General features: G+C 48.3%; 2 protein-coding genes and 2 non-coding genes across 4 annotated transcripts; 3 read left to right on the top strand and 1 right to left on the bottom strand.

Annotated features, from left to right (window-relative positions):
- Positions 1-1,693: 1,693 nt before the first annotated feature.
- Positions 1,694-5,885, top strand: LOC128731086 (transcription elongation factor B polypeptide 3). The gene is made up of 5 exons (XM_053824183.1): positions 1,694-1,765; positions 2,370-2,784; positions 3,036-4,753; positions 4,844-5,132; positions 5,202-5,885. The coding sequence occupies exons 1-5, from the start codon at positions 1,694-1,696 to the stop codon at positions 5,288-5,290; spliced, it is 2,583 nt and encodes an 860-aa protein (XP_053680158.1). The 3' UTR covers positions 5,291-5,885.
- A 141-nt stretch (positions 5,886-6,026) lies between these two features.
- On the top strand, positions 6,027-6,098 carry Trnag-ucc (transfer RNA glycine (anticodon UCC)). Its single transcript has one exon. It is a non-coding gene; the product is annotated as a tRNA-Gly (tRNA).
- A 241-nt stretch (positions 6,099-6,339) lies between these two features.
- Trnah-gug (transfer RNA histidin (anticodon GUG)) lies at positions 6,340-6,411 on the top strand. Its single transcript has one exon. It is a non-coding gene; the product is annotated as a tRNA-His (tRNA).
- A 1,095-nt stretch (positions 6,412-7,506) lies between these two features.
- Positions 7,507-12,793, bottom strand: LOC128720576 (delta-1-pyrroline-5-carboxylate dehydrogenase, mitochondrial). Its single transcript, XM_053814249.1, has 4 exons — positions 12,723-12,793; positions 9,173-10,012; positions 8,506-9,096; positions 7,507-8,438 (listed from the first exon to the last, which is right to left on the bottom strand). Exons 1-4 carry the CDS (start codon positions 12,776-12,778, stop codon positions 8,204-8,206), a joined length of 1,722 nt encoding a protein of 573 aa, XP_053670224.1. The 5' UTR covers positions 12,779-12,793; the 3' UTR covers positions 7,507-8,203.
- Positions 12,794-15,168: the final 2,375 nt, after the last annotated feature.

The following is a 15,168-nucleotide window of genomic DNA, read 5'->3' as shown; positions in this document are numbered from 1 at the left end:
TCCGGGCGGAAGCATGATGTTTGCTCACTGCTTGCCGCTCCTGCTCATCCATTCCTCGCTCGTCCTACTGGCGCGTGGGTGTGTGGGTGCGAGCGAGTGGGCCACATTTTTTCCTGCTGTCTACCGGTTTTGGAAATGACGTCACGTGGGAAGATCGTGCAGCCGGACGAAGAAGAAGAAACAAAACAAACACCTGACAGTCCGCTCGCGTTTCCCGATGGCTGACGTCTACACGGGGCTTTCAACATACGGATCGCGGCTCAACGGGTGTGGCTGCTCGGTGTGCTATTATTGAGCAACAAGCTTTTTTTTATTCTGCAACAAGTAGTGCAGATGCTGAAAATTATCAATGAAGAGTGTGTCATTACAACAAAAGAGAGTTTACAACATAACCTCAACAATAAACAAACGTGGAGTATATCTACCGCATTTATGTGACAGTTACAATGCTTCGACGTATCCTCCGTCGAGCTTAGTACATAATGCGGTGTGTCAACGGTGCCTATCCGTTTAATGACTGCGCACTTCGCACCACGCGGTTACTCTCGCCATGTGCCAGAGCAGCACAGCGCACACAACGGGATCGCTGTAGTGGTGCGATGGGCAGCTAAAGTTTGACAGTTCCCGCACAGAATACAGCTGATAGAAGAAGGTAGCAATGGCGTAGTGTGTTGTGTACGGATAATACCTGCGGACGTTTGCTTACGTTATCACCGATCCACCCCGTCTCGTTGGTTGGTTGATAATTGGTGAAAATTAAATCGCAAATCGACAACAACCAACCGTCAGCTGCTGGCGCAGCGTTCCGTTCCCGCGGAACAGCGTACGTTTTTCTACGTGGGTCGTAATTTTCCATTGCGTAACGGTTGATCAGCGGACACAGTGACGGTCTCTCCATCGCGGCTGACAGAGAGGGAAGCATTATTCGTGGCGGAAAAGTTCACCTTAAATCGAGCGCTGCTAAGTGTCTAGCCTTCCCCCCTGACAGGTCGCGTGATAAAAGAAACCAACAATCATCCTTTCAGACGCAAGTAAATATATGTCGATTTTCTGCCAGCTCCCGTCCAGGTGTGCCGTGTGAGAGTGTGTGTGCGCGTTTGTGTAGTGAGTTAATGTTGATGCGTGCATTCGTGCGTAGGGAGAAACACATAAGCTATGCTGTTTCTATGCTGCGACAAGTAAAAGGGCAGCAAAGCATAGAACGGACGGACCACGGACTTCTAGCATGCTAGGGTGGGTAGAGGACAGCGAGTGAGCGAGTGTGCGTTCGTCAGCGCTAGTGGCCTTCGTCGATGGTCCCGGTGGAAATGTGCACACGATTTCGAGGCTGGCAACAGAAAAACCGGACGGCTGCTATGAGGTCGATGTAAATTTGCATTAGACTCCCCGCCTATGGATGGGGTGAATGCATTCGCGGAATCGCAAACGTGCCTGTGTAGAGCTGCATGCGCGTGTAGGCATACCCAGATTGCTGTGTGTTTGCTGCGTGTTTGTGTGTTTGGATTGGTGTGCTGCAAGCTTACAACAATAGATCCGCCGAGCTGAGGAGAAAGTGAAGAAGAAAGGCTTTGCTGGGGGGTGCAAAACCGCTGCGAGAAGAAATTTATAAACGAAAAAAAAAAAGGTTTAGTAAGGCCTTCCCCGTACGTCATCGGCATATGCGAGAACGGTTGGAAAAACCTGTGGCTACACCATGTCGTCGATCGTAGAAATCATCAACCACTACCAGACTAGCATCAACAAATCGCTTAATGATACGGCGAGGGTAAGTGCACACTCTGTAGTTGAAGCGAAACGTCAGTAAACCGGAACACCGGCGCCTTCCGCTTCACGGAACCGTTACACCGAAGGTAGGGCCGTTCATGGTCGAGCTGTCACAGGATGCCCGTTTTCCCGTACACAGCTGGTACCGCGGTCAGCACAAAACTTTGCCTCGGCGTAAACGAAGCCACAGTAATGTGCCACATCGACGTTGTTGACTGTCTGTCTCTGTGTGCTTTGTTGGAGGAACGTACGTATCACCACGTGGTTAGCGCACGACCGCGCTAACCGCGCTGGTACGCCTTGATTCTAGTGACACTAAAAACCCTTCAGGCTAGCGATAGTAAGGCTACCACGCCTCTGCTATCTAGCATGTGCTGCTGACTGGCTCCGATAAATGTTAATGCTTTTGCGTGAGTTTGACTAATAGCAATGCTTTCCGTCAGAAGTGTTTTCTGTTCCGAAACGAAGGCCATTTAAATGTAAGAACTGTGTGGCATAATGCACGACCTCTAATACCTTCAGCTCTAGCTAAAGCGACTGCCTCTTTGTAATGCCGTAATGCCCCCCGTTGAAATACGTTTCATTTTGTTCCACTCGCGGCACAGATCGTCCACTGTATCGGGAAGCTGTACAAGTTGCCCATATCCGTGCGGCACCTTCAGGACACCGGCATCGGGCGCACGGTGAACAGCCTGCGCAAGTACGACGGTGAGGTGGGTATTGCGGCCAAGGCGCTCGTGACCAAGTGGAAGACGATGGTAGCGGCGGAAGAGTCGGACGATGGCACGGCGGCAAATGGTGGCGTTTCGCAGGAGGATGGTGGCGGTGGCGGCCGAGACTCCGACGGGAGGCACAACGGCGGTGATCGGTCACACCGGAGCGATGGCAGCGAGGACGAAGAGGATGACGACGGCGGTGACGATAAATCGATAGCAGAGGACCAGGACGAGGACGATGACGAATGCAGCGAGCATGGTGACGATACGACCAACGTGACCCAAGGAGCAGCAGATCGAGATGGTATGTTTCCAGAGGGGTTGGGTGGGTGCATCGATAATGTCCACGGTCCATATATTGCCGGGGAAGCAAGATGGGTGAGCTTAAATGGCTTGCATGCGGAAGTTAGCACTCAATGGCTAAATGTTACACATCGAGATTGCCTTGACGAGCATGCACGGCTTGCTGTTGCTAAGCAACAGTTTAGTACGAGCAAATCACACCAATCCGGGGCGCACACTTTGGCTACTAAGATACTTTTGCTTTGCTTCCAGAATCCTACGAAGAGTCTCAGCTGCGCGTAGACGAGGAGTATCGCGACGAAGCGGAAGATGACAACAGCGGCAGTGACGAGGACGAATCAGACGATCAAATGAATCAACACCAAGCGCATCAGCATCACCACGAAGATGAAGAGGAAGAAACCCACCATCCCGTCAGGTCGGAGGAAAAATCTAGTTTAAACCAATGGAACGAGCATCACAGCAGTAGCAATAGTAGTGGAAGTAAGAAGCGGCAGTCGTCGAATGGCGGAAGTAGACATCAGCATCACAGTTCCACGTCAAAGACATCGTCCAGCGGCTCGGGGAGTGAGCACAAGCATAGAGAAAGCGGTAACAGCAAGCCCGAAGATGACTCACACCACCGTCATTCGAAATCTCACAAATCCTCATCCTCGCGGACAGAACAACACGGCACGGCGAGGAAATCATCCTCCCAGGGCGACGGCGAACGTCACAAGGATAGGAGTTCCTCACACAAACACCATAGTACGAACGATCCTGGTTGCAGCAGTACCAGCAGCGGTAGTAAAAGTAGTAGCTCACGTAAAGATTCTAGTCATAAAGAAGACCGGCACCACCGGTCGAAGGAGGGGCGTAGTGAAAGTTCTAAGCGGCATGCTCCGGATGCGGGCGATGCTAGCGACTCGGTGATGGCACCGAAACGATCTCGCAAGGAGCATAGATCCGAATTTAGCGCTCCGGACGGTAGCACGGGGCAAGGCGACGGTGCTGCCCATCTGCCTTCCACATCACATTCGAAAAAGAGCAAATCTGATGCTTCTTCCTCGTCCTCTTCCAAGCACCGGGATCGTCGCCACGGAAAATCGGAATCGTCCGAATCGGAAAACCGGTCATCTGAGAAGAAATCCAAGTCACGGCGAAAGGAAGTTTCAAACTCAGCGCCCGCCAACCATCACGAGAATGGTAACGAACATTCGGAAGGCGAAGATGCTGACGACTACTCCGGGGGTTCAAGCTTCGCCGACGCACTGGCTATGATTGGGAAACCGTCCGGATCGAAGAAGAAATCTTCCGGTGGCAGCAAAGAGAAGGTGAAGGTGTCCACCAGCAAATCCTTACCATCGACCAGCGGATCGCAAGCGTCACACTCGAGGACAAAACAGGACCCTTCACCGTCCTCGTACGAGTCACCTGCATCGAGCCGGCGAAATGGTGCAATTCCGTCGGCCTCGGAGCTGCTGTCGCAGAAGGTGAAGCTGGACCCGCTGCCAGAGGCGTCGGAAATAGTGGACGCGTTGCCAATGATATCGCCCAACTATCGCCCGATGCCCCTCAATCAGACCGTGATGGAGTGCGTGTTTATGGACGGCCAGGGTGGCCGGGGACAGCGCCGACCGTTGACGGAAGAGGAAGCGCTCGGTCAAAGCATGCAATCGAAGAACATGCGCACGAAGGTGTACTCCGGGCAGAAGACGAACGCGAAGGGCGTGATACCGACGCTCTACGAGCTCTGTATACGGTTGTTGCAGGACCACCTGGACGAGATTGGCGCCACGGGTGGCATTCCGTTCTACATACTCAAACCGGTGCTTGAGAGAGCCAATCCGAAGCAGTTGTTGCATCTGGAGCACTTCAATCCACACTTTGTCGAAGATAGCGACGTGCTGTGGGAGCTGCACTGCAAGCGTACGTTCCGATCGAAACAGCGAAATGAAGACGAGCTGGAAACGTGGCGTGAAATGTTTCTGGTAAGCATCTTACCTCGATGAGAGGCAACCAATAGCGAGATTGGTGTTTTATCTTCATTTTCGGGCATTTTTTTGTTCTTCTCATTGTAGCGCTGTTCAGAGGAACGAGACGCGAAGCTGAGAAGCCTGACGCAGAATATTAAGCTTTCACAGGAACAGGCAGCGGCTCCGATACGTAAAACGCAGCTAGCGTACGTCGATTCGGCCGTGAAACCACCTAGGAACGTCATCAGCAAGCAAGTTAAATACGGAACAGCCCGGGCACCTGTTGTTTCTCCCGCGGCACGTGTGGCCGCCCTCAAGGCAGGCAACGTGGCACAGGTTGGCGATGCACGGTTAAGAGTGGCAGCAGGCGTGCGAGATAATGCTCAGGCTCAAGGTAAGGCGTTGTCATCAAATTGAATACATTTTGAATTGATGATTAATCTTCATTTTGTATCCATTGCAGTTTTCCAACCAACGAAACCACGCAAGGCTCCCATGATGGCTAAGGTTCTGTCCTCGATGAAGGGCTTCAAGACGAGCTTCCGTCGTTAGAGTTTGAAGTTCATTGTGATGCAGCGCGGTATCATCCAGCACGAACAGACAAAAGGAACTGAGCGGCAAAACTCACCTGAAATTTGGTTTACATTTTTTTCATATTCAAAATAGGACTAGACACACTGTAGATGGCTCTTTTATCCCACACGATCTTTGATTGTTGTTTGATTTCCGATCAGAATTGCAATACTATACGCTAAGAGATTTTTATTCTTACAATTTTCTAAAGCTCGTTTGTTTCGTTTTGCGGTGAAAAATTTTTAACGGTCCTAATTTTTTTTCCTTTATTGTGACGGACAAAAGCCGTATGGACATACCGGTCCTAATTCATGTGACGTTTTTATGTTTCTCTCTCTCTCCTTTGTCCATACGCCCGTGCAGATAGACCATACCTTCATTCACGTTTTAAAATTCATTTTTACGTTGATTGTGAATCATATTTAGTAGACCTTTTTGTATTCAACCGATTCATAAGCATTGTATGTACGCAAAATATAAATTATCCAAAATTTTTAATTTTTTGGTGTTTTTCGTTAACTGAGTCAGACATCCGAAATATGTTCAGTTAATGTTAAACATTACTTGGTAGTCTGTAGTTGAAGTTAGCGTGATCAAAAGGATGGAAAGCATAATCATCATAGCATGATATCATATTTGAAAGCATAAAAAAAGGCGATTCGTGTTTTTCCAGCAATTGGGGTGCAATTTGCAAAATCTCTGGCAAAATTGTGAAGCGTCGGTGGTGTAATGGTCAGCATAGTTGCCTTCCAAGCAGTTGATCCGGGTTCGATTCCCGGCCGACGCACGGAAACCCTTTTTTATTATTATAGTGCTTACACCACCACAGTAGTTTTTTGGTCGTCGGAGAAGGTTTTCAACGTCGGATGATGTTTTTCTCCGTACATATTATTTTCAGCAAATACGAACATCAACGCCCATATTTTCTAAGCCATTCCAGCATTACATCGAAGGATCTGCGCGATAAGAAACATGCGCAATGAAACAAAATGTAAGCTCAATAATACATTGATAACACGCATTCGCTAGCCGTGATCGTCTAGTGGTTAGGACCCTACGTTGTGGCCGTAGTAACCCAGGTTCGAATCCTGGTCACGGCAGTGTCCGACAAAAGGACACTGTCACGGAAGAGTGCCTATGTCCTTCTGCGTTCTCTCGAACGCATATGGGCGACATATTTTTTTGTGTGACCTTCTTTAGTAAATTTAGAATAGAACTTTAAAGTAAGACAATAGTTAGAACAAGCAGTATTGCAAATTCATCATATTGCTGGTGCTTTTACGAGCTGTAAAGGAATCTTATCCTTAATGTCGTAAATTGTCACCATCATACAATCATGTATAGTGGAATAGAAACCACAACCCGTGCACGAATTTGACTCAACTTTTCTCTCAATATTTTAATTGAATGTAAACGCGATTTCATGTTTTAACACATTTATTAACGTATTGTTGTGTCGGTATTTTCTCGATCAATTTTGCTTTTAGTATTTATCCTGCCCTCTTATATCTTGCTTACGCTACTTAGTGTATAGAGGTTTGATACACTTATCAAACGGCCAATAATGCAGCAAGAAGATGTTGCCATATGCGTACATAACATACACGTGACATTTCGTTCACCTAAACACGCATTCCTGCACCACACGTACACACGTGGGTGTGGGCGTTGAGATTTGGTTTAATCCTGCCACCGCACTGATTACGATATAGTTAGTGGAGTGGAGCTACACAAACAGCGGTCGGTCAGATTCAGCATCGCGCATCCAGCAATGTACTCTACGGTCTCGATTCGTTCTCATCAGATCAGCTCGTGCTAAAAGGGTAGGGGGTGAATTTGGTAATGCTAGGGTGAGTATGGGGCGACGGGGATCGTGTGGGTACGACGATTGTTGCATATTTATGTTTTACGGTTCATGTTGATCTCGCCTGCCTGGCACGTTCCGGCGGTCGGTAATACTCTTATTGTTCTTCCGCCCAACTGCTCGTTCTAATATAATCACAACGGGGCCGACCCATGCCGGTAGGTGGCACGGTTTCGAACTCCCAAAGAAATAATCAACAAGTAGTACACACACACTAAAACAGTATCCGCACGCATTCGAGTCCTTCCGCTCCGCGCACTAATCACGGGTCCTTGTATTGCGGCACGGGTTTTGAAATGTAGGAAACGCAAGCTCTATCACTACCACAATCGTCGCTTATGCCGTCCCGTGGGTGTATATATTTTAAAAAAGTTTAGCCGCGAACAAGTGTCTCGCGATTCGGCCGGACGTCCGGCTGGGGAACGCATCCTTACGGACCACGGCAGAATGGCGGTCGCATTGCTATTGTATTGTCAAATAGTAATCGCTACACGGGCGGGGGAGAGAGTTTCGCGTTGTCGCTCACTGCTTTCTGGCTTCTGAAAGCCCAATGTTGACGCTAAGCGGGAAATCTAAGGTCCTTTCCTCCCCCGAAAGCTACTTAGTGGTACTGACTGAACGGAAAAGAAAAACAAAAAAAACCACGGATCCGTTGCCTGCCACGGTTTCTCGCCAACCAATCAACTAAATTCAGCTCAAGCGACTAAAAGCAAAAGGCAACGGGGCGGAAAATGAAATGAATTTCATCGGCCGGCCATATCGAGGGTGGGCACGTGTTCGATGATAAACTCAAAAAACCACAAACCGCTTCTAGTGCTTGAGTGTAAAAGCACTATAGCGCGCGAGGGACTCGAAAGGGAAAAGAAGCTTCAAAATTAACCTCCCGTTTATCGTACTCTTTCTTTTTTCTTCTTCATCTTCTCTTCTTCTCTCCCCCTCCTTCTCCCTCACCCAGAGTGGGTGAAAGGGCTCGTCTTTCAACTCGGCAAATGAACGGCTTCGGCATCCCGGCAAAACCCGGACACCGCTTATTCGCGCATGTACGGATAGTCGATGTCCTTCAGCGGGACAAATGTTTCCTTGATGGACTGCGGAGTAGCCCACCGCAGGACGTAGTGCGGACCGCCAGCCTTGTCGTTGGTACCAGACATGCGCCCACCTCCGAACGGCTGCTGGCCCACGACGGATCCAGTCGATTTGTCGTTCAGGTAGAAGTTGCCCGCCGTCAGCTTGAACTCTTCCAGGGCTCGCTTGAGGAACGCTCTGTAAACGGAAAATGGTGACATCAGTTCCCCACTTTGCTTCGGTCCCGGACCACGTTTGGACTTACTCATCCTGCGCGAAGACAGCACCGGTCAGTGCGAACCGGGTTGAGCCACCGACGAGCTTCATCGCACCGTCCAGATCCTTGTCCTTATACACGTGAATCGTCAGAACTGGGCCAAAAATTTCCTCCGTCATGATGCGATCCTTCGGATCGGTCGCTTGCACGATCGTCGGTTCGATAAAGTATCCCTTGCTGTCGTCACATTTGCCACCACCGAGGATGGTCAGGTCCTTGGAATTGCGCGCGTGATCGATGTACGATTTAATGCGCGCAAACGCCTTATCGTCGATGACGGCCGACGTAAAGTTGGTAAAATCGGTCACATCGCCCACCTTGAGCGTGTCGCGGATCATCAGCAAACCATCCTTCACCTTCGGCCAGAGCGACTCCGGGACGTACATGCGCGAGCAAGCGGAACACTTCTGGCCGCAGAACTCAAACGCGGACCGGATGGTGCCATTCACCACGGACTCGACGTTGGCGGACGGGTGCACGAAGTGATAGTTCTTGCCACCGCACTCCCCGATGAGCCGCGGGAAGTTGTTGTAGTTGTTGATGTTCTCTCCCACCTGGCGCCACAGCCGATTAAAAGTCCTGCGGAAAACCAATGGACCGGGTTAAAACGGTTAAACGATCCTCAAACGACTCGACTGTCACGGGCGCTACTTACGGAACGGAACCGGTAAAATTGATACCGGCCAGATGCGGTGAAGCCGTGATCGTGTCACCAAAGACGGGACCATCTGCGGGCACGAAGTTTACCACACCGGGTGGTACGCCGGCTTCGCGCATAATCTTGAAGATCACGTAGTTCGAGAGTAGGGCAGTGTCGGAGGGTTTCCACAGCACACCGTTACCCATGAGGGCCGGTGTGTACGCCAGGTTTCCACCGATGGCAGTGAAATTGAACGGACTAACGGCGGCGATGAACCCGTCGATGCCACGGAATCGCATCGAGTTTTTCGTCACCTTTGGATTTTCGCTGATCGGCTGGTATTTGGTCGCCTCTTTCAGATAGTACGTGTTCATGCGTATGAAATCGATCAGCTCGGCGGCGGAATCGATCTCGGCCTGAATGACCGTCTTTGCCTGCCCGAGCATGGTGGCAGCGTTTAGCTCCTGCCGGTATGGACCGGCCATTAGATCGGCCGCCTTCTGCCAGATCCGGATGCGCTCGTCGAGTGGAGTGCGGTCCCATTTGACCTGCGTTTCGGTGGCTGTCTTGATGGCCTTCTGTACCAGTTTTTGGTCGGCGTAGTAGAACTGGGCCAGCTTGTGTTTATGGTTGTGCGGCATCACCTGATGGCGGACCTCCTTCGAGCGGATCTCTTCCGAACCGATGATGATGGGAACGTCCTCCATCTTGGCGGACGCTTTCTTTAGGGCCGCTTCTAGCTCTTTCCGTTCTTTAGAGCCCTTGGCGTAGCCTAGCACGGGTTCGTTTTCCAGCGGGAACTCGGGCAGCTTGGCGCTCGGTACAACCGAAGAGGCCATTGCGCGTGCGCCATACCTAATGGTTGGAAGCAATAGGAAATAAAATAAGCAAAGGTTCATGAAATTCAACCGAATAATCGAGATGGAACACGTCACGTTCGTCCACGGCAGACGGCAGCGAATTTATGATGATTTAATTTAACATTCTGCAGGATTGTGTCCCGCGTACGATGGATTTTATGGCTATGCCCCAACCAGTTGCGAGACGGTTTGATCAACGCTTGTGATACTGTAGGCTTTGATGGAGAACCGCACATTCCTGCCGATGTTTCAACGCACCAGCCTTTTTTACGATGAACCGTGATTGTAAGAATTAACAAGCAATACTGTCTTCTTTGCTTTTTTAGCTTATTGTTAAACTCCATAGAAGTTTACAACGTATTATCTATTCTTTGCGGTTTGATTCGTCACGATAGAAATTAATATAAAATTAGAACAATAGTGCAGACGTATGACATAGTACATTCATAATTTGTTACTTTCAAATGTCTTTCAATGGAGCAATTGTTTAAATTTTTAAAACATTTGTTGAAGGTGAGAGGAAGAAACTTTCAGGACAAAATTTCGTCTCTTCGCAAAGCTAATAAGTCTCCTATAATGTTCGACGACAAGAATGTTCGAAGACAAGTAATTCGTACACGTGAATTGCATCAACCTATACGCACTATGTAAAAATCGATATTGCTTTTGTGTTATTCATTGATTGATTACATCCCTTTCAGGATCCTGTAAAAGCCATTGAGCTTTCTCCATTCCTTTTAGCATTATGGTTTATCATGATGATAAGTCAATTTATCAGCACACAAATGGCCAAGGCCCGCGAAAGCTTTTATCTGCGATTTTTATTCGCAATTGAAAGCACAAAACATCACAGATGCGTTCAATTGACAAAACAAAAGCCATCCTTTTTGTATGAACTTGCTTATGTTTTGAATTGGAGAAATTAATTTACATAAATGCTCATGCAATTGTGCGAGTTTGTGTATTGATGAAACATTGTGTGCCTATCAACGAGAAATAAAAAGGAAACAATATTTGCACCTTTTACGTCCCGGATACCACCGGTTCGAATACATTGCGGCAAAATGACGTCAGGGGATAAAAATAGTATTTGTGCTATATTTACTACACACCGAGTTGGGTGGTATTGTAGCAAACGCTTAATAGCTTGTCCCTCTAAACAATGGACTGGCCACAGTTCCGTTTGCGACAAAGATACAGGAAAAGAGTGGGAGATATTTTGCTCTTCATTCGCGAGGATATTTCAAAAATCTTATTCCTCTCCTTTAATCCATAGATAAGTTAGCGAAATATAATCGCTATCCGGCCCCGAACGACCACCGTTCTATGCACAACGCATCATTGCAAACAAAAACAAGCCTTGTCTGACTTATATAGTCAGCTGATTTATTGCTGACAAAGCACTGTGTGCAACTTACAGGAACGACATAGGTTGCGTTTTAAATTCAATTCGCGATATGTGCCATAAAGCACGCGCACACGGCCTATTATCAAAGGAACAGGTGAGCGAGAGACCGTCTTTATCTCAAAACAAAGTAGCTAGACAAGGAATGTAAAGAAATAACAAAAAAAACCGCCAGCAAATGTGCATCTCAAGAGGCGTTGCTGGGGTGTTTGTTTTTCTTGTGTGTTATCGCTGCTTAGATTTATCGCAGGTGCTTGAGAACCAGCTGATTTTGGCATCGCAACTGGTTGGCTTGTTTGAGGTGCCAGGTCGAAAATGCTTGCATCATAACGGGAACAATCGCCTGCATTATCGCCGCCAATCGACGCTTGTTATCGATTGATATATTGAGATTGTGTGCAATGCGTTTTTCAAGGACAATGCCTCTCAGCCATGTCTTGTATAACCATAGAGAGCGAAAGTCCTTTTTCTCATAAATTGTTCGATTGTGATCTCACAATAGACCACAAACAAGCGGACAAGGAAGCGAAACGACCACCTGCAGCCCGTTGTCTATTACAAAAGCTTTTAGATTTTAACACTCAATGTTTGATAGGCTGACTTCTTGACACGTAGGTGTTTGATTTGAAATAGCTATTGTGTGCACCTGAAATGCAAACTGCTAAACAAAAACTAGAACCACCCATTTGCGGGCACACGGTCACATGGCCGATGTGGGTAAGGAAATAGCCAACAAAAGTCACACATAACTGTGACTATCGATAACTCAAGCTTTAACCGCGACAATTGAATTGAAGGATTTTTCTTTTGCAACACAAAAAAAGCGCAATCCGTGTCCCGGTAAAGTGAGCGCTATTGATAAACGGCATAAGTTTCACTCCAAGCCGAAAATATCCGCCAATTGCATGCAACCGTGCACTGTTGCACCTTACCTTGGGCGTAGGTGCATTTGCTGGGTATTTGCAGCAGCGAGAGAAACGTTCGCATAGACTGGCATGTGTTCGTGAGAGAACGTGCTAGACCAGTTGTGTACGTCTGGTTTTCCGTTCTCTAAAAGTGGACACAATCTACGTGAAACCGAAAAAAAAATAAAATAAAATGCAACTCCCCTGCCGATGGGTCGAAGGGCCCAGAGCAAAGAACGTGCACGTTTTGTTGCAGATCGAAGATCCGAGAAAGCGCTATCGGAATTGACCGTCAAAAATAGAACCCTTTTTCGAACGCTATGTTGTGCACGGAGATGGGCACATCCGCGGGACGGAAGTGATGACGGTCGCGGCTAATGATGCTTTGAACTGACCTTTGCAGGTTGGCGACCAGGGTTGCCCCGGCCGCACTCTTGCACACGGCGAACATTGTTGTACGGATGTGGTACGGATCTGGGGCTGTGCTTTGCAAAGGGCCGCTGCTCCTGCGCTGCTCAAAATGCTGGGTTGTAGTTTTTCCTCGTACAGCCACTTGTTTCCTCTTTCTCTTTCTCTCTGCCTCTTCCTGTCGCGCTCTTGCGTGTTCACGTGATTACGTGACTGCACGGATCCGGTCCGGGATCGATACAGGCACTCTCGACAGGAACCGTCCGGGAAGCCGCACTTTCTCAGCCTAACCAGCAGACCAAGCGGGGCCACTCCGGGTTCGACGGGCTGAAGTCACTGGACAAACAACACAGGCTGAGCACTGGCGGTTCGCTGGAAAGATACACCAGGCAGGATATAAAACACGCGGTTAGGGTGGGATCAGGGTAGCGCGGCCTGCTTAGTGGACAATTTCGCGATAGTTCTGTAGCGAAAATTACGTAAGCCCCGCCAACTAAGAGTCACACACTCCGACTGTGTGTTTTTTTCTTCCACACCCGCTTTTCAGCTCCACTCACTCACTCACTCGTTCGTTCGCGGCCTTCTCACGCTCTCGCTTCCGCTTGCTTCACACGCACTTCGACCGTGGGGCACAGCACCGAGGGGGAGCACCGGAGCGGACGGTGGGTCGGTGGGCTGGCTTTAAGCCACGGCAGTTTCAACAGAGGACGACGGACCACGACGTCCACGACGGCGTACAGCGCGCAAATAATGTTGCGGTCGGTTTCGAATGCAATTTTTCCCACCCGCTGTGCTGCTTTATTGCCGTGTCCATTGCCGCCGCGCCAGCTGCTCGCTGAAAAACGGGAGAGAAAGAGAGAAAAGCAAGCCCCATCGGGAGAGTCAGTATGCGTGGGTACCGATTGTGAGAAAAACAACACTCTCCCTGGCCCAGTGTGTGTGAGAGAGAGAGAGAGAGAGAGAAACAGTGAGCAAATCAACAGAGCGCATGGAATGACCCGGGAGAACTGTCAAACAAAAGCCAGGTTCGCTGTTTTGCTGATACATATCTGTTCTGTTTCATCTTTCCGGTGTCGGCTTACTTGTGTCGTGTAGATTTGTACAAGGAGTGCGTTAGAACCGTAGAATTCGCAATGTTACAGTGGCAATTCACACCATGTTGCGAAAGTGCAAAACAACGATATAGTATCACTTCGATTCGACGGTGGTTTATCGCGCGAAAAAGAAAACACGCGGTGAGAAATGCTGCGCACTAGGAGCGGCGAGAGAGCGCACGAACAACTGTCAACTAGCGATAATATCAAAACAAACAATGAACCCAGGTAACAAGAACTGTAAGCCAATTTACCTAAAGTGTCAATAATCATTCGTTTTTATCTATTGTAAGTGTATGTTCTATTTAATTATTCGGCTATGTTTTCTGTTACATATATTAATCTGAGTCGATTGATTGTACTTTTGTTTTTTTTTTGCCCGGGAAAACATATAATGTTGCTCGCCATGTGAGAGAGCTTGTCAGCGAACTCAGTTGAGTTTGAGAAAAACTTCTCACTGCAGTATACTCACGTTATCTCACGTTATGGCTTCTCACACTCATTGCATTGGGATGTGAGATTTTGCAGCTCACGCATATGTTTCTCTCAATCTATTCACAGATTGCGTTCAAGCTTGCATGCTTGCAGTGAAAGCTTAAAGTTTTGTATCCTTCTCAAAGAAATAGTTGTTTCTACTTTTTGTAGACAAATTATTTGCAACGAATGGGCATATAAATATAGTTTAAACGTTTGATATTTTTAGTAATATATTACATTTAAAGGTTCATAATTATAACATGATGTTCTTTCTAGTTTCAAAGCATAAATTCTTTTTAAAAACACACTAAAAACACATTAAACGATCACAAGCGAAATACAATAAATTACAGTAGCTTTATTCGATGTACCTGTTTCATTTCCGTGCGTTTCGGATGTGGCGCACGCTTTCTAATACGCTAAAAATGATCGCACTGATAGAAAAGTAAAATACCTATCTTCTAAACCTTCTCGATTGCTCAGTGGTTCACCGACGTTGCCTTTGCGAAAACAATGGTACAAACCACCTACACCGAGGAGGCTCATTTTCGCAAAGTGTTGTGCCGTGCGAGCACTCGGTACATCCTTTTCCGACGACACACTCGAGGCCGACGCGACCGACAACACCAAACGCCCCAGGCGAACCAGAGAGCAATCGATGACGAAAAGCTCACCCTGGATGTGGGTGTGCTTTTCCGCTAAAAACTTCCCATCCGGTACCGGCCGGTCATCGGGCAACCGGTCGGTTCCGAAGGAATTAGTATGTACACTCCCTCCTGCGCGCCTCCAAGGGAGTCCTACAGCTAACACTACAGCCTACTACGTTGTTAGTGCTCGTGAAACTAAGCCCGCCTCCGTCCCG

This window comes from Anopheles nili, chromosome 2 (genome assembly GCF_943737925.1).
Source record: "Anopheles nili chromosome 2, idAnoNiliSN_F5_01, whole genome shotgun sequence".
Taxonomy (NCBI): Eukaryota; Metazoa; Arthropoda; class Insecta; order Diptera; family Culicidae; genus Anopheles; species Anopheles nili.
The sequence above is the reverse complement of the archived record's forward strand: the minus strand, read 5'-3'. Positions and strand labels throughout refer to the sequence as shown.

Coding starts and splice junctions, on each gene's coding strand:
- LOC128731086 (XM_053824183.1), top strand. CDS start 1,694: ATGTCGTCGATCGTAGAAATCATCAACCACTACCAGACTAGCATCAAC. Junction 1,766..2,369: donor CGCTTAATGATACGGCGAGG/GTAAGTGCACAC, acceptor CTCGCGGCACAG/ATCGTCCACTGTATCGGGAA. Junction 5,133..5,201: donor AGATAATGCTCAGGCTCAAG/GTAAGGCGTTGT, acceptor TATCCATTGCAG/TTTTCCAACCAACGAAACCA.
- LOC128720576 (XM_053814249.1), bottom strand. CDS start 12,778: ATGTTCGCCGTGTGCAAGAGTGCGGCCGGGGCAACCCTGGTCGCCAAC. Junction 10,013..12,722: donor CTGGTCGCCAACCTGCAAAG/GTCAGTTCAAAG, acceptor TCCAACCATTAG/GTATGGCGCACGCGCAATGG. Junction 9,097..9,172: donor AATTTTACCGGTTCCGTTCC/GTAAGTAGCGCC, acceptor GGTTTTCCGCAG/GACTTTTAATCGGCTGTGGC.